Genomic DNA, 22306 nt, shown 5'->3' with positions numbered 1-22306 from the left:
CACCTATGGAGACATTCCCATCAATCCTTTTGGCACCCTCTCTAAAGCTTGCACTTCCTTCCTGAAGTGCAGTGCCCAGAATGGGACAGAACAGTCCAATTAAGGCTGAGCCAGTGTGTTATAGCTTCTTTGCTTTTGTATTCTATACATCAATCATGGAATCCCTACAGTGCAGTACAGTACATTCCCTACAGTACATTCAGCCCATCAAGCCTCCTCCGACCCTCTGAAAGAACATCCCTGACCGGTCTCCCGCCCTATCCCCGCAACCCCGTAACCCCACTTAATCTGCACATCCCTGAACACTTACAGGCAATTTAGGATGGCCAATCCACTTACTTGCACATCTTTGGACTGTGGGAAGAACCGGAGAACCCGGAGGAAATACACACAGACAATCACCCAAGGCCAGAATCGAACCTGGGTCCTTGGTGCTGTGAGGCAAGAGTGCCACTGTGCCGCCACTCGTATTCATAAAGCCCAGGATCCTCTATGCTTTATTAATTACTTTCCCGACCTATCCTGCCATTTCAATAACGTGTGCACATAGACTCCCAGGTCCCCCTGCTCCTGAAAGCCATTTAGAATTCTGCCTTTTTTCATATTGCCACTTCTCGATTTTACCACCTAAATAAATCACTTCACACTTCTTTGCAGAGGTGGTTTGACAACGAAGCACATTGTTCCTAGGCACAGAGCTCCAGCCAATGTGTGTGTGTGCGGGGGGGGGGGGGGGGGGTTGTCCCCCGCCACCTGGTGTCTTTGGGCACCAATGGGAGCCTGATAACACTGCATTTGCTGGGGTTATTTGTACTTGTTTAGCCTATCAGCAGGCAATTTAGAGCAACATCAGTCTCTGATTGGTTGAGTCCCCTGAGGGCGGGAAAACAGACTAGCCCAAATGTTGTGGCACGCACACGGAATGAGAGGTGATTTCGGCGAAGGGGGAGAGAAGCAGAGGTAGAAGATTTTGGGCGGTATCCTCCCTTTCACCGGCAGTGCACTCACGCCTGTGGATTTTCCCGCAATAGGAAACCCCATTGGCTGGCTGGCGGGACAGAGAATCACGCTGCCGGCGGGGCGCGCCGCACCGGACAATGAAATGAAATGAAAATCGCTTATTGTCACGAGTAGGCTTCAATTAAGTTACTGTGAAAATTCCCTAGTCGCCACATTCCGGCGCCTGTTCGGGGAGGCTGGTACGGGAATTGAACCGTGCTTTTGGCCTGCCTCAGTCTGCTTTAAAAGCTAGCGATTTAGTCCAGTGTGCCAAACCAGCCCCTATGGGTGCTGCAGGATAGACACATACCGCCCCCTCTGTTTTAACTTTTGAAAAAAGAGCACAGGTTTCTTCATCCAGGGCTGAGGGCAGGCGAGCCAGCAACAGTGAGGCGAGGCGTGAAGTGCCAGGCAAAAACACAAATCAAATCAAACCAGCCAATCAGCAACCGTCGAGCAGAAAGGGGACCCGGCGAGGAACAACTCGACTCAGCCAGGCCTGAGGGCAGGCAAGCCAGCAACAGCAAGGCATGAGTGGCCGGGCAAAAGCCATGAGATGCTAAGCAATCTAGTCGGGATCAGTAACTGTCGAGCAGCGAGGGAAGCAGGCGAGGGGCGACTTGACCCCGTGCACCGAGGAGGGTAGACCAGCCAGCAACAGCGAGGCAAGAAGCCAAGTAAAAACCACAAGGTGAGTCAACCGGTCAGCAGCCATTGAGCAGCAAGGCTTAACTCGATCCAGCCAAGGCAAAAGGCAGGCTAGTCAGCAACAGCGAGACGCCGGAGCAAGCCTTATCAGCAACGAGTGAGATAGGAGGCTGTCTTGAAGATCCCAGGCGAGCAAGGTTAGTGAGAGTGTGAGGGTTGGGGGGGCCCAGGGAGGAGTGTGTGAAAGGGGGTTAGCTGGGGCTGAAAACTTGCAGGAAGGGAGAGTGTGTGAAGGTTTGGGTGCATTTTGGAGGGAGGGAGAGTGTGTTTTGTGTATTTTTATGACTTGCGCCTTTGCATTCTGTAAAGCAAAGGTGGGTGGGGTCAGGAGGGGCGTGATGTCGTGGGGTGGACAGAAATGAACGTGCACACAGAGCCTTACAATATATTAATCGGCCTCTGCTTCTCTGCATTAAATTTCCATCTACCACTTGTCCACCCATTCCATCATTTTGTCAGTGTCTTCTTGAATTTTAACACTGCTCTCACAGTTCACATTACATACACGTTTTGGATCTGCAAATTTTGAAATTGAGCCCTGTCCACCCAAGTCTATGTCATTAATATAAATCAAGAAAAGCAATGATCCTAACACTGATCCTGAGGGAACTCCACTATCAACCTTCCTCCAGTCTGAAAAACAAACGCTCACCACGACTCTATTTTTTGCCACTCAGCCTAATTCATATCCATGCTGCTATCCCTTTTATTGCATGACCTTTAACTTTGCTGACAAGCCTATTATGTGGCACTTCATCATTAAACATCTTTTAGAAGTCCATGTGCACCACATCAACTGCAGAAGCCTCATCATTGCTTCCTGTTATCCTCTCTGCTACCTCAACAAAAAGCTCTCATTAAGTTAGTTAAACACAAATTGCTCTTAAAAAGTTAATGCTGATTTACCTTAATTAATCCAGGTTTGTCCAAGTGATTGTTAATTTTGTCCCAAGCGATCATTTCAAAAAGATTTCCCACCACTGAGGTTAAACTGTCGGGCCTGTAAGAACACAAGACGTTTCCACTGGTCGTGAGACACACACAACGATCAAGCCACCGACATCTCCACCGCCACCTCTCAGGAGGTCATTAAGGACAAGGCGGAAGCCTCAGAGACTGAACCTGTGAACATTTTCTCTTCCCTGTTTGCTCTGTATATAAAACATCGTACATATCACATCATTATATCTACAATTCCCTAGTACCACACCTGTAATGTAAGAAAAAAAGGGGGAGATGTAATGATATATAGACTGACATGAAATGAAGGAGTTAATCAGAACACCCGGCTGTGGCACGACCACTAGAGAGCACTACACAACTCATTCTAACACCAGACACACACTAGACCCTCTCTCTCACTCCTGGCAGGGACTGTAGGATTAGCACCAGAATAGTTTAGATCTCAGGCTGGGTTGGCACATGTGGCCTAGATCCCAGTTGTACAGTTAGTCATTATCACTGAGTTACTAGAGTTAGATCAGCAGAGTGTCGAACTCATTTATCTAGCTGTTGTTACTGAATAAATCCTTTCAACTTACTTCAAGGACTGGAGTGTCTTTCAACATCGTCTATGGTCAATAGCAACTTGCGTTAATCAAACAGCATAACAGAACAGTGGGCATGTCTCGAAGGAGGAAGTCCTGCAATATGTTGGGCACATGGACCAGTGCTGGTGGAGAAGAGAATGTAAGCCTTGGCCATATCAAAGAGGGACTCATGAATCTCCTTTTGTCCTCACAGGAGAAGAGGAAGCACAATGTGGTGGAACACAGCCATACTGATGGTGGTGTTCCACATCTGGCTGTGCTGATGCCAATGGAGGAGGACATTTTCGAGTTGGCCTGTGAGCAGAGGGCGAGATCTACTGGTCGAGCAGAGCCAGGGGTTTCGGAGGAGGGTAAGAATGAAAGGGAATACTTGCGATGGGGAGTAGTTCAGAAATAGAGGCCAATGGGTTTCGGAGTAGAAGGCTATTCCCATTATTTCCCTATGTTCTTGCATCAATTAATGTTTGAATAGTTCTACACAATATGAAAAAGGCAGCAGAAGCCACTTTACTTCATTAATGTTCATGTGTACTCACTGCTGTTTTTTATTCATCAGATGGATCATCGTCCAACCAGTGAGGATCCGGATGGTCAACCCTTAACCTCTGAGGGAGGGACCCTCAAATGCTACTGAATCACCTCCTTGCTCCACATCTCACACCACCTCAGATACTGGCAGCTTGGTGGGTTTGAGGTCATCAGTACTGAAGGTTGCACACACAGGGGAAATCACATTACGTTTGCCTGAGGAGCTGTTGGAGACTGAGAGCTCCCAGAGCGCTGACCGCCAGAGGTGTGTTGGCAACTAGGAAGATGCTGAGACCAGGCAGACGATGAGCATCTGCAGCTATCCATTAAGTGGCAAATGCTGGATGTCCCATGGAATGTCCATGGAAAAGCGGCGGAGCTTCCAGAGGGTTTGCGTGCCATGGTTTTTACAATGGAGAAGTCCATGTGGGACATGAGCACACGCAGTCATCTTCAGCTCTGGATGCACAGCACCCTCAATCGAGAGATTGGAAACTCTTATGAAGCAACAGGTGGGGTTGCTGGGTTATGGGAACAGGGTGAAGGTGTGGACTTGAGTGGGTTGCTCTTTCCAAGGGCCGGTGCAAACTCGATGGGCCAAATGGCCTCCTCTGCACTGTAAATTCAATAATAACTCCAGGAGCTCCATGAAGGGTTTCTGGGCTTGCATTCAGATCTGTAAGCTCAACCTTTGGCAGTTTTCTCGGCAGAGCATTGCCAGCGTCAGAGATGGATGAAGCACCTGGTGACTCTGCTCGTCCATCTATGTTGAGCAGGGAGGTAAAAACAATCCTCATGTTGGTGGATGAGTAGCAGCTATCTGAACCTGCGGGCTCCTCTCAGGGTGCTTCTGATGGTGACAGCAGCCCCTCCGCCCCTCTGCCTGTGACTGTCTTGTCTGAAGATACCGCGGCAACTCAGGAGCATCTCATTATTGTGCTGGAAACTCCCTCCGGGCCGAGACCCTAACAGCCTCTGACAACCAAAGGATAACCACCAAGATCATCCAGATCAATGGGGCATCTGAATCTGCAGCCTGCCTTCAATGCAGCCGGCAGCAATGGGGGAGCACCAAGTCGAAGCATTCGTGAATGGTTTAAAAAATCGCTGGAAGCACTGAGAGGCAATCGGGGTGAAATCTTTATGTCTATGACTTCTGCAGTGTTATTCCATATCACTGCATTAAGACCTCACGTCATACCACATGTCCTTTTTGTGCTGTGCGTGCCAATAAGGAGGCCTGCAACACAAACCAAGAAAGTAATTGAGCATGATAGCTTTTTCAAAGAGGATACGCAGGAGAAAGATTGTGTCAGGAGGGATTCATGATCGTCAGGCAATAATATAATTGCAGCTTTTCAAGGATATGGAGTGTTGTCTTTAGAGCCATACCAGAAACTCCTTTCAATAAGAGCTTCCCCATCCTCCTGGCTCCCAAAAGCTTCTGCTTTGCTACGTCCTCAGCATGAGGCTGCGGCTATACAGGTTCCTCCTCGGAGTCTGTTTTGGAGTTGCCCTCAAAGGTTAACGACTGTAGTCTTCCTCCTCCATCTGATCTCCCCACGAGAAAGCCAGATTGTGTAGGACACAGCACTCAACAACAATTAACGACACGTCATCTGGTACAATGCTTTTTTTTAAATTTAGAGTACCCAATTCATTTTTTCCAATTAAGGGGCAATTTAGTGTGTTCAATCCACCTACCTTGCACATCTTTGGGTTGTGGGGGCGAAACCCATGCAAACACGGGGAGAATGTGTAAACTCCACACAGACAGTGACCCAGAGCCAGGATCGAACCTGGGACCTCGGCGTCATGACACTGCAGTGCTACCCCTGCGCCACCGTGCTACCCTATCTGGTACAATGCTGACACAATTCTCTGACTGTAATCTAACCGAGGTTCGGTACAAAATCAACTGTCTCTCTTTATTCTTGTCATCTACATCTCAAACCCAAAATGATAATTGGAGCTTAATTGGAAACAAAAGTCATTGTGCAATAAAATTGTTTGCTGAATATTGAATACACTTGAAAAATCAGACAGTTATTAAAATTCCTCCTCATTCTACTTGAGATAATGCTCATTTATATCCTTTGTTTTGACCCACCAATGAATCGAAGCAATCTTTCAATTTAGCTCTCAAATCCTTTTATAATTTTGAAAGCCTTGATTAGATCCCTTCACTTAAACTTTGCAATCATATGTAGAATTTCATAACGTCCATGGACGTGTGACTGGGTAGCACTCAAACCTTCACAGACCCTGATTCCCCAGGGTTGCCTGGAAATCTCCCATTTATGTTTCAAGAAAGAAACTCTTTCGGCAATTGCCATGGACAGAAACCCAACAGATCCAAATTCTGTGCAAACGTCCATTCCTTCCTGACCTCTGCCTCCCCCGCACCCCTCAAGCCCCCCTCACCCCCTCCTCCACCACACTCTCTGGCAACCTTGCTATTATTAAAGTGAATTGTACTCCTCCAGCTCTAGTATGTGGGAGCCGTTTTAATAGAGCCTGCAGCACGGTAGCATTGTGGATAGCACAATCGCTTCACAGCTCCAGGGTCCCAGGTTTGATTCCGGCTTGGGTCACTGTCTGTGCGGAGCCTGCACATCCTCCCCGTGTGTGCGTGGGTTTCCTCCGGGTGCTCCGGTTTCCTCCCACAGTCCAAAGATGTGCAAATTAGGTGGATTGGACATGATAAATTGCCCTTAGTGTCCAAAATTGCCCTTAGTGTTGGGTGGGGTTACTGGGTTATGGGGATAGGGTGGAGGTGTTAACCTTGGGTAGGGTGCTCTTTCCAGGAGCCGGTGCAGACTCGATGGGCCGAATGGCCTCCCTCTGCACTGTAAATTCTATGATCTATGATTTAGACGTTTACAGCAACACTTTGCACTTATATAGAGCTGCTTCGTAGAGGCCTTAATGAGGTTACAGAGATAGGGAGGTGCAATATCATGAAGAGATTTAAACACAAAGATGATAATTTTAAAATCAAGGTGTTGGTCAACTGGGAACCAATGTGGGTCAGCAAGCACAGGGATGATGAGTGAATGGGACTTGGTGTGAGTTAGCATACAGGCAACAGTTTTTAAAATCTTTTATTTTGGACACTAAGGGCATTTCAGCATGACAAATCCACCTAACCTAATCGACAGTCTTTGGACTGTGGGAGGAAACCGGAGCACCCGGAGGAAACCCACGCAGACACGGGGAGAATGTGCAGACTCCAGTGACCCAAGCCAGGAATCGAACCTGGGACCCTGGAGCTGTGAAGCAACTTATTTAACCACTGTGCTACCGTGCTGCCCCAGGCAGCAGAGTTTACTTTAGATTTCACAGAGACAACCAATCCCTACGTTCTGTCTTGCAGCGAGTACCACAGAGCCTCAATATCTCAACCTTGTTACAGGTCCCAAACTACATAATTTAGAGTTAAATTATGAAGACAGCTTGCATCAACTTTTATTCCCTGAAGTATAGAAGACCTATACTGACATCTATTTGAGGTGGTTAAGGTGATTAAAAGAAATGGGGCTCGATTCAATCAAACGGGAACAACGTTCCATAGCGAGCATGTTTAACCGCATGTTTCCCAGCACTCGCAGTGCAAAGAAACATATGGCTATACGACACGACTCAGGTTGTATAAAGTGCCTGAATGGGGAAGGCACAGCCAAGGCTGCACATACCCCCATTTTGTTCACTGAGGAGCTCCGCTCGTCCGAACTCCCCAATATAGCAAGCCAATCTCCGAGGCCCCCGAAGCGATCCTTGGCCTCCCCTTCCCCAAACACACTATGGGAGGGTCCCCAGCCAGATCATGCGCATGGAAAAATGCCAGCTTGGCAGTGCCCATAGTAGCTTGCAATGCCAGGCTGGCACCCAGGTGCCACTGCCAGGATGCCAGGCAGGCACCAGCAACAATAGGGCACAACCCTGCCCAAAGGGCAGCCGCCAATCCCTTGGGAGACCCCCACAAGTTCCATCTAGTCGACATGTGTGGGGACCAGTGCTAAACGGCGCTCATCCAAGGCAAAGGGGATGATTCCCAAAGCCTCAGGTTCCTCGGGAATCTGCACATTAGAGTGAGACTAACTGTCTCGCTCTAATATTTAGATTTGCCAAAAGGTGATCCCACCCACAATGGGTGGGATTTACATCGCAACATCTCGCGAGATTGCGTTGGATCTCACGAGGCATTACAAGCCGGGTAGGTCCCGGAAGCGGAGCCTCCCGGCTTTTATTGATTACGTTGCGCCGTGACAAGCTGCTTTTCCGGCGCAGCGTGGTCATTGGATCACGCCCATGATAAGTGAAGACAGAGAGAAACTATGCCCCGAGTGAGGAGTCCCGAATAAGGAGGCATAACAAACTTAGAGCTAGGCTGTGCAGGAATGCTTCATGAAGCACTTCTTCATACAAAGGGTCATGGATATCCCTCAAAAAAGCAGTTGAGGCTGGATTATTTGAAAATTTCAAAACTGAGATTAATAGAGTTTCGTTAGACACGTCTTTATGGGATATGGAGCCGAAACAGGTAAAAAGAATTAAGGTACAGATAAGCTGTGATCTAATTAAGTGGCGGAGATGGTTCAAAGAACTGATGTGCCGACTCCAGGCCCTGTATTCTAATGCTTTGAATACCAATCTGTTGAATGAAGAAACTGAATATGCCAGTTTTGATTTCTGTATAATTTATGTCTCAAATTACTAGAGATTCCTAAAAACAGTCATTAATTTACCAAAACAAACAATTAAACCCCAGGGCAAGAGATTAAAACAGAAATAATGCAAAGAGCACTTGAGTGTTCTCTAATATTCTCATTGAAATTTACAAAACTTAATTTGATATGCATTTTAAAGGTCGAAGGTGGGAGATTCTGTTCTCAGAAAAGCATTTTAGATAAAACCAAAAGTTAAAGTGGAAAATCCGCTTCCCACAGTTTTTTTTTTAAAGGTGCAAGGACTGAATCCTGCATAACTCAGTCAACTTTGTCAAGTGGGGCTGCTGATTTGGGAATCTCATTAAACAAGAACACCGGTCACTAAATAAGCCTTATTGTGTTATAAACCCATCTCTGATCAAGGTCTGTTATTATATACTGAAATTTGAGCAAATAATTCAGGTTAACACTTAGTGCCGTACTGGAGGAATTCTGCATTGTGCAGTGCCATCTTTCAGATAAGACATGGAACAGAAGTTGACACTCCCCTATCAGTGGCTTTACAGGAAGGGTGGGGAGCATGAAATTGAAAGGATGGGATTCCCTTCAGGTTCCCACCTGTCCTGACCGCGCCCCGAATTTACGCTGGGGTGGGCATTGCCTCAGATTGAAAGCCCGCCCTTGCCCCAATTGAGGTCTTTAAGTGGCCAATTATTGGCTACTTTAAGGGCTGTTTCCCACCCAGTCTTGATCTTGAGTCTGGCAGGAGCATTGAACTTGCTTCAGATAAAGCTGAAGATCAAAAAGTTTACTTCTCAGTGGGGAGTGGGGGGCACCCCCATCAGAAGTCAGGCATCCCATTAAATCTGGCAGCCTCCACACTACCCTCCCCTCCATCCCCCACCTCCCCCGTCTCCTTCCCGGCCTCCCCCCGATCGTCCCCTTTGTGCACCTCTGGCCTTCCTTGCGTTCCCTGCCCTTCGATCCTTGGAATCAAACACAGTGTCTGGTACCCGGACTTAGGTTACGAGAGCCTCCTGCATTTCTTCTTCTGTCCACTGGGGCAAGAGAGCTGCCGGCCAATCTGAGGGGTGGACGTCCAGTCTGCAGCCGCTTGACATTCATTCGAATGTGAAATGGCTGCGGCTCACTCGGTGTCAGCAGCGGCTCTCTGAATGGCAGGAAATGAGAACCCACCATCTGAAAAATTCAGGCTATGGAACTGAGGTCCTAAGTGTCCTGTCAGAAGGCCATTAAAGATTCTAGAACACTATTTGAAGAAGACCAGGGCATTGTCCTGGTGCTCTAGCCAATGTTTATCCCTCAATTTGGCCCTATAACAGATTACCTTGTCATTTATTCTATCTCATTGCTGTTTGTGGGATTTTGCTGTGCACACAATGGCTGCACTTTTTTCCACATTAAACAGTGACTACATTTCAGAAAAATGCGAAACAGGTGAAAAGCACTTTGGGATGCCCCGGGGTTGTGAAAGGTGTCATATTAATGCAAGATCTCCCCTTTATGTCTGGCAAGGCTCAGCAGTGGGAGCAAAGCTACTCAAAGTTCACCTTCATGAATCCGAATCCATATAATACACTCAAGAGCAATGGAAGTACTTTTGACATAGACAAAGATATGTTGTCAATAAGTATCCACAGTAATGCCAATCCAATTAACTATAACTGTACAAGTGTGACAAGAGATGTATTTTTAAAATATTTTGGAGGGGGTCCTATTGTGTTCTTCTATGAAGAAGGTTTGAGTGTCTGTATATTATATTAATTTATTTAAGTTGGGGACTGATCATCTGGTAGGGTTTGAGATATGAAGGGAATGTAAATGTTAAAGGAATGCATTCAAAGTAGGTAAGGGGAGGTAAATGTTCTATAAATAACACGCAATGAGTAGAAATTTGCATTAGGAGATAAGTAAAAGTTTGGATTTTCAGCTGTTAAATTTCAAAGGAGAGGAAAGGTTTTAAAACTTGGGAAAGGTCAAAATTAGTAAGGAAAGATTATTGTATTTTATCTGACCCAAAAGTGGGGTGCAGGGAGAACATGAAAGATCTTTTATTTTGGGAATGTTACATTTCAAAGAGGTGCTAAGGACAATGGAATCAAAGATGAAACAGAAAAATAATATTTAAAGAGCAATGTTGAGCTGTGTTACGTTTTGGCAGTTTGGGGAAGATCTGCTAGCAACAGATCTGGGCAGGAAGAGGTGATGTTTAAATCAGTCACTCGGTCAAGCCAGAAAAGTCTTGAGGCTGCAAGAAACAATTTTGTGTCTGAGGTTTTGTATTTGCACAGCAGAGTGGCAAAGAGGATTTAGAGGTTGTATGGTATGCCTCACTAAATCTTGGGAGTAATATTACTGGATTTTTACAGTTAAACATCTATAAGGAATTGTTCCTGGAATGTATTTACTTTAGAGTCTGACCAAGTAGGGAGTCCTTTGGGAAAATGTTTTGTGAAGCAAAATTTGACTGTGTAACTATAATCTTGGGTATTTAATTTTTATTTTCTGTTGTTGATAAATGTTTTGAATTAATGTTTAAAATCCCAAAAGTGTTACTGGAATTTGTAGCTTTTACATTATGTGGGCTTTTCTTCTCATTGTCAGAATACAAACAAAAAATGGTTGTGATACGTGGGTTAGGTTTCCCTTTGATATTTGGTTAGCTCAGCAATTAACATCTCGCGGATTATAATAATAACAAGTCTAAATTAAATGAAATGTTAATTTCATTTAGTTAGTCACTTGCTTATGGGTATGTTTGAAAAGAACTGTTTATATCGATGAAATTTCCATTGGAGCAATCTGAACAAATTACTACCAAAAGTGGCCAAATGGCTAGGCCCGCGCCGGAGTGGTTAGCGCCCCGCCGGTCGCCAGGAACAGCCTTTGGCGCCACGCTAGCCGGGGCCGAAGGGACTTCGCCGGCCGGCGGAGGTCCGTGCATGCGCCGGAGCGTCAGCGGCTGCTGACGTCATCCCCATGCATGCGCAGGGGAGGGGGCACTTCCGCCTCCGCCAAGTAACATAGTCACTTCCGCCTCCGCCATCGTGAAGACTATGGTGAAGACGGAAGGAAAAGAGTGCCCCCACGGCACAGGCCTGCCCGCCGATCGGTGGGCCCGATCGCGGGCCAGGCCACCATAGGGGCACCCCCCAGGGCCAGATCACCCCGCGCCCCACCCCCAGGACCCGCGAGCCCGCCCGCGCCACCTAGTCCCGCCGGTACGGTAGGTGGTTTGATTCACGCCGACATGACTGGCATGACAGCGGCGGGACTTCGGCCCATCGCGGGCCTGAGAATTGGCAGGGGGGGGCCTGCCGACAGGCGCGGCGCGATTCCCGCCCCCGCCGAATCTCTGGTGCCGGAGAATTCGGGACATGGCAGGGCGGGATTGACGCCGGCCCCCAGCGATTCTCCGACCCGGCGGGGGGTCGGAGAATCCCGCCCATTGTATTTATTGTCAAGTTTCATCATTACTCTATCTTGCTGAATCCACACTATTTTAAATTGACAGTCCAACACCTTATAGAGGCTGATAAAATTACCTGTGATTGAATCCGTAAGAGGGGCTTTAAAAGCAGAGCCTAGACGAGTGACATTGCTGATGAGACAGAGTTGGTCAAAAAGCTGCTGCCTCTGCTACATCTCGAATGTTCAGCAACGTGGGTGAGCTGATTATGGTGCTGCTGTGAGCACAATTTCCCTCTTTCTGCTCCAATTCTCATTACTGCGGGTGGAATCCTGGTACCTGCCCAGTCTCTGAAGAACCAATTGGACAATTGTCCCATTGATCTTATCGCAGGCTCCGTCCCATTTTCTACCAAAAACGGGTAATTTGAAGCAGTGTTTTTGTTTTGTTTGCATGTTTTTTCTCTCCAAATTGAAATGAGACTTAGTGTCATTTGTGGTGTAACTAACCCTTTATGTGAATAACATAGACACAATATTAACTGGAAAAATTGTATAAATGCTTATATCTTTTCTACTTTGGGAGTAAGAATTTTGATAACTGCTGTGGAGATATTAAGCTGATGTAAGTTGTATGTGAATTGATGAAATTATGCTTTTAAGATTAACTCTTATTGGCAAATGGTCTTCGTGTAACGTGGCAGGGCCAATTCTAAGTGTCTCTGCCCATTAATCAATCAGTAGCATCCCACCCTGGCAGAGCATCAGAGTAAGACTCTTCTTTCTCAACTTTCCTCAGACACACCATCCTGAGAAGCCACTTTTTCCTACCACAGGATACCCAAGAGAGCTCTGTAGCTAGCAGTCTGACAGCCAAACTGAACCCTGGCCTTTTGTATCCTGCCAGGTTCGAAAAGCTGGACATCACCCCTAAAAGTGCCCAGAAGATTAAGCCCGTTCTTGAGCGGTGGATGGCCGAGGCTGAGGCCCGCCACCGAGCAGGAATGCAGAATCTAACTGAATTTATCGGCAGTGAACCCTCCAAAAAGCGCAAGCGGCGGACGTCTTTCACCCCCCAGGCCCTGGAGATCTTAAATGCCCACTTTGAAAAGAATACGCACCCATCAGGGCAGGAAATGACGGAAATTGCTGAGAAACTGAACTACGATCGGGAGGTAGTTAGAGTTTGGTTCTGCAACAAGAGACAAGCACTGAAAAACACAATTAAACGCATAAAACAACCCGAGCCTTCGACAGGGCTGGCCATGGAACCACTCACAGACTCTTTCGAAGAAGCCTCCTAAAAGTAAAAAAAAGGTCCACCAGTAAGTCGTGAAGCAAACATCTTTGGAAAAGTCCTTGCGCATTTCCTGCAAGAATAAGACTGCAAACTGCTGTGTTGACACAATTCCAGACGGTCCATTGAATTTACTGTTGAGAAAAGCAACACGACACATTACTGTGCGGTAGAATTAGTTTGAACAACATTTTCAAAAAACACCCAGTCGTTTAGCAGACTGAAACTGAACCAAATAGACATTTCATGTACCATAAAATATTTGACTGAAAAGAAACACCTTCCATGAGTTACAGAGAGCTCTGTATTTCACACAGGAACAACATCTGAAGTAGTGCCTGTCATTGTCAGGTACCAAGTGCTGCATTAATATTAATCTGTTAACCAAAGTCAGAAGCAAAGCACCAGAATCAAGTTAACTACTATTTTTGAGTGTATATTGTGTTAAAGGTTTTACATTTGTAATTACTAAAATTGGATGAATTACTTTTTTCCCTTTCACAGATTGTGTCCGTTTGTCGTGTTGGGGGTAACACAACTGTAGAAGCCATTAATTACAAGGTTGTCATTTTGTCTTCTGTGCTATTGTAAGACCGGAAATATTCACATGCCAACAATTTCTATGTAATTTGGCAATCGCCACTGTTTCTATGTGATGGGTTTTTAATTGCACTGTATTTTAGTAGTGCAAAACAAATGGAAATTGTGCACATTGCCAGTAATGTTAATGTTGGTTGTCCCTTCTTTACAAATATGGCCACGAGCGTGAAGCGGTTTTATTTAGCACTCTTGTGTCACAGCCTCAGTTGTTTGTGTAATTGCGGCATCAGTGTGAATTTTGTGCACAAAACAATGTTTTTCCAAAGCCTGTTAGCCAAAGAGTTTCAATAGCATACTGGTTAAGTGAAAAATAACAACGGTCAAATGAGAAAGTAGATTGGGTCATGACCTCAAGGGCTGCTTCTATTGTCAGACGTATTTATTCAGATGAAGTATTAGAAGCACAGACTGACTGGTAATCAAATTTATTTAACAGCTCATGTTTATGTCACTAAACTTTAGATTGCTGAACATCCATCAGTTTGCCAGATGCACACACAAATGGAAGCACATAGAAACGCACATGCATATACACACACATGCATGCAAACATGCTCACACACTAATATGCGTGCACAGATACACACATGCAGAGACATATGCATATTCTTTAATTTCAAATGTTAATGTTTCTTTGTTGGGCAAAATAACTGATTCAGCTATGCCAAAAAAGACATTACCCAAAAATCATGTTACTTGGTTAATTTAGCAACAGTTTAGGCATAGAAAGTGCCTAAACCATGAGATATTTCAACTATGTCGAAGGAATACCTGCTCTCGCAGTGTTCAGATTCATGACCAAAGTTAGTTTAGAAGAGAGTAGTGGGAATTGGGAATGAATTCCAAGTCTTTATTTTCTGGTAGATTGGTGCCTTGTGTTCATCAGGTGATTTAATAATTCATCTGTGGTATACTTTTAACACAATGGCCTCCTCCAGCATTAAATTTCAAAGACGCAAATGAAAAGTGATTATTTCGGTTATTCAGTTGTTATTTACTGAACTTTGCAAATTATATTTAGGTCAAGATACGACAATTTCAGGTTCCATGCGGAGAATGAAGTTGTCATGTGAATATTGATAGCACCAAACAGGGCAAACCAATTGTTACGACAGATAAGTATACAGATATTATGGAAATAATGTTTCTTAATCCAATTTTTCTGCCACTGACTAGTTTTTTTTCTACATGGATTTCATTTTAGCGCGGCGATAAAGCAGTCATCTGTGCACATCCAAAATGGTAAACAGTGAGAATCATTTGCTGAAATTGTGACCCACACAGAGTGCACGGTTTCGAATCAGCAAAGTCCCTTATTGAGTAGATAGCTCTTTCTTCTGCTTGCATACTGTTCATCCTCTATTAATTCAAGATCAAATAGAATGATATACAAGAACCAAATAGTTTTTTCCACATTGAGCAGCTTTTGTTTCTCAGTCGCATTGGCACAAACACAGCTGACAAATTTAACTGTCTATTGAACAGTCTTGACAACAATGTGCATTGAAGTGGATTCATTGGGTTTGACCATAACTCAAAGCAATACAGTGTGTGCTTCACATACATTGCAAAGCAGTCAAGTGAAGTTATTTACAGAAGGTGCAGAACCCAAGCCAGGGGAGGACGGGTGAGCAGGGATAACTGAATACTTGATAAAAGTCATAGGTTTTGAGAATGCTTTAAAGGTGGAAGAGTTCAAGGCGAGTGTTCCAGACAGTAAGGCCAAGTTAACTGAGGCTGTGAGTGTGACATTTGTTACACTGTACCCAAGCACTTCATCTGGTGAATTATTGTTCGTCCAATTGGTGAATAGAGGTGGGCAATAATGAAACATTGCAGGTCATAAAAATGAACATAATAGTGAGATTGTTGTAGATGACACTGAACTGTTGGGAAAGCAGTGTGCCTGAGGCCTAGTGATATAATTGCAGTGTGTTAAAAGGTGCATGTCCTTTCACAGGAGCCTCCGCCCAACACAATGGAAAGTAAAAAATTGCAAATACAGAGCTGAGATGGCGAAAAAAAAGTGATAATTTTATCTGGACATTAAGCACATTGCTACCTTGAAGGTTTTATTAAACACAAGCAGCTCAAGGCCTAATGGTCATCACACTTTCCATTACTGATAAGGCACACACTTTAAGGTGTTATTACGGAACTGTATCATAAAACAGTCAGATCATGGCAATGCGATGAAGATCTTTGCAGGACTGGATTACTTACCTGGCAGTAGTCTTTTTGATTAGATTTGCCAATTGAATGATCGATAGATGTTCTTCAATGATGTAGCAGTACAGTCCCAGGCGTACGGCACAACCATTTGTAAAGGGAAGTAAACCAATGTTACAAGAACACCACTGGCCATCAAGAGAGACTTTGCAGTTCTGATAGCTGCTGTTTACATTCATTGTGCGTCTTACCTTAATTCCATATTTATTTTCCTTATCTTCAGTAGCTTGTGTGTGTATGTCCCCTTCAGCATCTTTGTTTAATTATAGCGACAAGCTAAGAGATTCTGAAGAATCTAAATGTTTGAAAAGGTTTAACTCATTTGTCACATTTCTACCACATTCCAGGAAATGAGACATACTGAATGGAACTGAGGAAGATAAGTAGAGGCTTACTGTAACTCAAGCTGTAACCAAATATAGAATCTAAATGCCTTTGCTCATCTTATCAATGCTGGACCAAAGCTCAGAATAAATGGGTATAGGTATATGCACATTGTATAGATGTGGCTCGATATTACAGACAATCTCACAATATTAAACTGTTACTTTTTAAATCTCTTTATAAATGCTTTACCTCAACACTCTACTTCTAGAACCCTAAATTACAACATTCAAAACAACTAATTTCCTTATTAGACTTTGATCAATTGAATAAAATATGTTTGGGTTGAAGTTTGCATTGTTCTCAGCTGAATGTGAAAGTCATGTGTTTGCTTGTTTATAAATTAAGAAAGCTCTATGTGTAGCACAGTGTCCATTCATTCATTCATTTGCAAATGAACATTTTGCTAAAAGCTATACAATTGTTGCCAGGGTCACTCAAATAAATTGCTGCAGAAAGTTTGGGTGTGAAACACACCACTGTTACACTGACAGTAAGAAGATCATCCTGTTGGAGCTTCAATGGAATGGAGGTTATAAACTGAAGCCAGAGACCAAATTCACCAGGTCAAGATCCTTACTGCTCAGACACTTAAACCAAAGCTGACTTACCTGCACAGGTTGCTTACCTTTTATAGACTGAAAATACTGTACTTTATCTACAGCAATATCTGTATGGTCAGTTAAGCTGCACTTTGTGTATTTCTAAACAGCTTCAGATTTGTCACTTTTACTTTGTACCATTAAAAATTAAACAAAACATTTGAAATGATTTTTTTTTTTTAATGATTATTTCATGGATACTTTCGTTTTGCTGTTTGTGCGATTTTATGTTGATTCCTCCAGCGTGTGGAAGGTGTCTTCAGCATGGTTGCAGAGGAGATGACGTGACACATGTAAGTATGATCTTTCGTCGTCCTCCTGGATTAATAGACAACTGTTGACTTTAAGAGGGGAAGGAATTCTGTCCAACGGACTGACACTATCACCGTAACACCATGAGCGGGAGCCAGTTTATTGAATTATTTTTCTGTCTGTTCTTTTATTACTGACTTTTAACAAGAGAGTAACATTTATAACAGCAAGAAACAGTTCAGGGAGAGAAATTATTTCTGCAAATTATGTTTTCTGTTGTCTTAAGAATGAACAAGCAAACAGAAAGAAGGAGTTGCATTTTGAGGCCGAGTCACTGTTGTAATAAAGTAACCATGTCTATGCCCCTCATAATTTTGTAGACCTCTATCAGGTCACCCCTCAACCTTTGTCGTTCCAGTGAGAACAAACCGGGTTTATTCAATCTCTCCTCATAGCTAATGCCCTCCGTACCAGGCAACATCCTGGTAAATCTCTTCTGCACCCTCTCTAAAGCCTCCACATCCTTCCGATTGTGTGGCGACCAGAATTGAACACTATACTCCAAGTGTGGCCTAAATAAGATTCTATACAGCTGCAACATGACTTGCCAATTTTTATCTCAATGCCCTGGCCAATGAAGGCAAGCATGCCGTATGCCTTCTTGACTGCCTTCTCCACCTGTGTTGCCCCTTTCAGTGACCTGTGAACCTGTACACCTAGATCTCTCTGACTGTCAACGCTCTTGAGGGTTCTACCATTCACTGTATATTCCCTACCTGCATTAGACCTTCCAAAATGCTTTACCTCACATTTGTCCAGGTTGAACTCCATCTGCCATCTCTCCGCCCAAGTCTCAAAACAATCTAAATCCTGCTGTATCCTCTGACAGTCCTCATCGCTATCCGCAATTCCACCAACCTTTGTGTCGTCTGCAAACTTACTAATCAGACCAGTTACATTTTCCTCCAAATCATTTATATATACTACAAACAGCAAAGATCCCAGCACTGATCCCTGCGGAACACCATTAGTCACAGCCCTCCAATTAGAAAAGCACCCTTCCATTGCTATTCTCTGCCTTCTATGACCTAGCCAGTTCTGTATCCATCTTGCCAACTCACCTCTGATCCCATGTGACTTCACCTTCTGTACCAGTCTGCCATGAGGGACCTTGTCAAAGGCTTCACTGAAGTCCATATAAATGACATCTGCTGGGCTGTGAACGTCCGACAAAGCGATTTCAATCGCTAACTTCAGATGGTGATGCCTATTTTACACTCATAGTTACTCTGAAAGAATTAGAAGGGCGGAAAAAGCACTTATAACTTTAGAGTAAGTATTTTAAACACCCAGTCTGAGCCCATATGGTACACCTTACACCAGTTCCCCCACCTTCCCCCCCCCCCCCCCCACCCCCCCCCCCCCCCCCCCCCCACCACCCCTAGCACACGCATGGAATTCCCTGACCCAATCAGGATCGACACCCCCCCCCATGACCGGACCTGACCAGGCACCCATCACACTACGTACCCACCACCCCCCCCCCCCCACCCCTCTCTCCAGCCCATGTCTGGACCCTATCCAACACCCCAAACCGACCTGACTCACCACTCTGAGGGAGTAACGGGACAGTGATTGCAATGATGCTGGCTGAGAGATAAATATCATCCAGTCCACCCAGGAAAACTTTGCTGCTCTTCTTTGAAATAACAGACAGGGTGGAGGAGGACAGACTCTGAGTGGGGGGATGTTATCCAGTCCCACCCACTACCGGGATCGTCTGGACCCACCGAAACTCAATGGGCTATTAGCTGGGCCTTCGAATCTGCGGCGGTGGGTCCTGCCGTGGGGGGGGGGGTGGGGGAATCCCGGCCAGAATTGCAGTTTAACATCACATCAAAAGAGCTGACCCCTCCCATAGGGCAGCACTCTCATTCCCACACTAAAGTGTCAGCCTACATTTGTTCACCTGTGGGATTCTCCGACCACCACCCCCCCCCCCCCCCCCCCCCCCGTCGGGACAGAGATCCCCGGGGGGCGGGAATCACGCCACGCCGGTCGAAGGCCGTTGGCAGTGGCCCCACCCTCCGGCAATTCTCCGGGCCCCGATGGGCCGAGCGGCCGTGGTTTCTGGCCAATTGTTGTGCCGTGAAATGGACATGGTCCCACACAGCAGGACCTGGCTGGTAGGCCAGCTGGTGCGGTCCTCGGCGGAGCGCGCGGGGGGGGGGGGGGGGGGGGGTGGAATCGGACCGGGGAAGGGGGCCCCACGGTGGCCTGGCCCACGATCGGGGCCCACCGATCTGCGGGCAGGCCTGTGCCGTGGGGGCATTAGTTCCTTCTGCGCCGGCCTCTGTAGGGCTTTGCCAAGGCCGGCGCAGAGGAGACACCCTCTGCGCATGCGCAAGAATACATCGGCCAGTCTGCGCATGCGCGGAACCACGCCAGCAGTTCTGCGCATGCACTAACTCGCGCCGGCCCTTCAACGCCGGTTGGCATGGCGCCAATCCCTCCAGCACCGGCCTAGCCCCTGGAAGTGTGGAGGATTCCGCAACTTCGGGTTGGCCCAACGCCAGAGTGGTTCGCGCCATTTTTTTACGCCGGCATCGGGCCATTGGGGGATTCAGGAGAATCCCGCCCATATCTCTGGAGTGGGGCTTGAACCCACAACTCTGACTCAAAGAACAGAGCACAGCTGACAAATAGTCCAGTTGGTGACCTGTTTCAGAACTGGGAGGCAGCTTTTGTCTTTCCACAGTCTGCCAGAAATGTCATAAGTTTTATTTACACATGACTTCTAATTTTGAGTGTGTTTCCATGGCTATCATCATTCACATTTTTAAGTTTAGTTAGTGCTTCCTCAATGTTTTGTCAGAGGAAAACTTCAGCAAAGTATTGACTGACTAACTATCATCCCGCAGAGTGACATTTATTGTCGCATTTGACTAGTGACAAAATTACAGTAGAAATGGTATCATTTAATGAGAATGTGTGCTTTTGTTTAGGCAGAGAGCTAAATGATTTAAAAGGGGTCATTCTATTCTACTTCTGGGTCTCTTAAAGCCCCGAGCAAAGTTCTATTCAGGAAGGCCAAGAAATGGACCCGTCTTGAGGAAGCCGTTGTCTTCAATCCTTTTCAACCAATCTACCTTTCGGGAACTTGATTACAAGAAGGTACAGATCTCTTGAAGGTTGTAACTATCCATTTGTCCGAAATTCGATTAGACCATTTACTCCACAGCCAAGAACAAAATTGCAGAGGACAGCTTTCCAAGGCATTTGGAAATTTACCCGTGCAGCAGTTTAAAAGCTTTATGTAACCAGGGCCATTAGCCTGTTTCTGATATTACCAGTAACAGCAAAGTTGAGGGATGGCTGTGAAAGTCTGTTTAGTTAAGTGAATCTTCAGTGACTGCACCTTGAGCTGCAACAAGTGGAATCTCAGCTGGACAAAACAGCCTGCCTCATAATCAGAGTAATGACAGGGTAAACTCCAGCCGACCTTTTCCTCACGATTACTGCTCATTTTGAGTTGGATTGTCGGCAGACAGCAGGAAGACCTAGCTTCAAACCCTCATCAGCCCAAAACGTCCCTCCCCCTCCCCCCACCCCACCAAAAATGTGGTTGTCCCACAACCATGCCACACTGCTGCCCGCACTATGTAAAGTAGAATTGAATGTAAGCTTGATGTTCAATGTTGCATTTCCTCCTGCTGCCATCCACGGGGCATACCCCAAACCAATTCATGTGTAAAAGAGCTGGAGCTGGTTGCTAGGCAGTAGTAGCCAGGCAGAGCACGAGTGATGGCCATTTTGTTCTGAGAGTCTTCCTATCTATATTTTCTGCAGAATCCAACGGAAGAGATACAGGAACGCACGGCAGGATCAACTAAGTTTTATTTCGGTATGCACAATAACTAATAAGCAAACAACTCCTCTCCCCGAAGGACTATCCTCTCCGAACTGCAGCCAGGTCGGGGTTTTTATACTGACAGGTTCCCCCTTGTTAAGGGGAAACCCCGCCCCCAATTACCTGCGGAGTTTATACTCTGAGGTAAATGCGGGGAATCGAATTGAGCATAGTCTGTGGCCCAAGAGGGGGTCGTAACATTTTCTTCATTCATTCATGAGATTTGAACATCATTGGTGCAGTAAATCGCCATTTTAAGAGACCATGCATCAAAAGCTCATGTGATCTGATCGGCCTCTGGGGGACAGGCGTGGAGACGTCAGTGCAAAATATGGGGCGGGATTCATCGAGCCTCCACGTCGAAATCGCGATCGGCGGGGGTGGGGGGGGGGGGGGGGGGGGAGGGCGCAAAGAATGGGTCCGACTCTGCTCCTGCGATTCTCCGGTCCCCGGTCAGCGCGGCGCCGGTCGGAGGCCATTGAAAGAGTCCCCTGCGGCGATTCACCGAGTACAGCTGCCCGAGTTCCCAATGGTGTGGTTCTCTCATGGTTCCACCCAGCGGGAGCTCCTGGTGGGGGCGGGGGGATCATTCACGGGGGGGGGGGCCTCCAGGCCACCGATCGGGGGCCACCAATCCACGGTCGCACGCAATCTGTGGGGGAGCTATCTTCTTGGTGCAGGTCCTCGGTGTGGGTCGGCCATGTCTCTACGGGGCAGCCGACGCAGGTCGCCACCATGTGCATGCGCGGATCCCCGACCGGAAGTGCCGGGCCCCGTATCAGCAGCTGGAGCTGCTGATCCGGGGCCCAGCTAGCCACTTGAAAATCGGAGAATCACCCTGGACTTTCTCCAGGTAAGTCCAGAGTGATTTGCGTGCGTTTTTCAAGGGCGTGGGGACATAGCCCCATTATTGGAGAATCCCGCTCATGGGCTTTTGCAGCCAGTTCTGATGCTAGTGATGAAGACTTTTTGCTCTCTTTATAGTTTGTTGTTAATAACCCTTCATTGTTTGTTAGCCAATGGGAGGTCGCCTATCATTTCATTTGCTACATTGGTGATCAGGACAAACAGAGGACGTGATCGAATGGAAAAGTTTCTAAGTGTTGAAGTGAGCCGGAAATGCTGGGTCCTTCCCCACAGCCGACCAC

At 46.2% G+C, this 22306-nt stretch overlaps 1 protein-coding gene across 1 annotated transcript in view; it reads left to right on the top strand.

Moving 5' to 3' along the window:
• pou6f2 (POU class 6 homeobox 2) overlaps positions 1-17165 on the top strand; it is an 828619-nt gene extending 811454 nt beyond the window's left edge. Inside the window, 1 exon segment of the mRNA XM_038809943.1 lies at positions 12684-17165. Coding sequence (XP_038665871.1) covers positions 12684-13188 — 505 coding nt within the window. The 3' untranslated portion in view covers positions 13189-17165.
• The last annotated feature ends 5141 nt before the right edge of the window (positions 17166-22306 follow it).

This window comes from Scyliorhinus canicula, chromosome 10 (assembly GCF_902713615.1).
Source record: "Scyliorhinus canicula chromosome 10, sScyCan1.1, whole genome shotgun sequence".
In the NCBI taxonomy this organism is placed as follows: domain Eukaryota; kingdom Metazoa; phylum Chordata; class Chondrichthyes; order Carcharhiniformes; family Scyliorhinidae; genus Scyliorhinus; species Scyliorhinus canicula.
The sequence above is the reverse complement of the archived record's forward strand: the minus strand, read 5'-3'. Positions and strand labels throughout refer to the sequence as shown.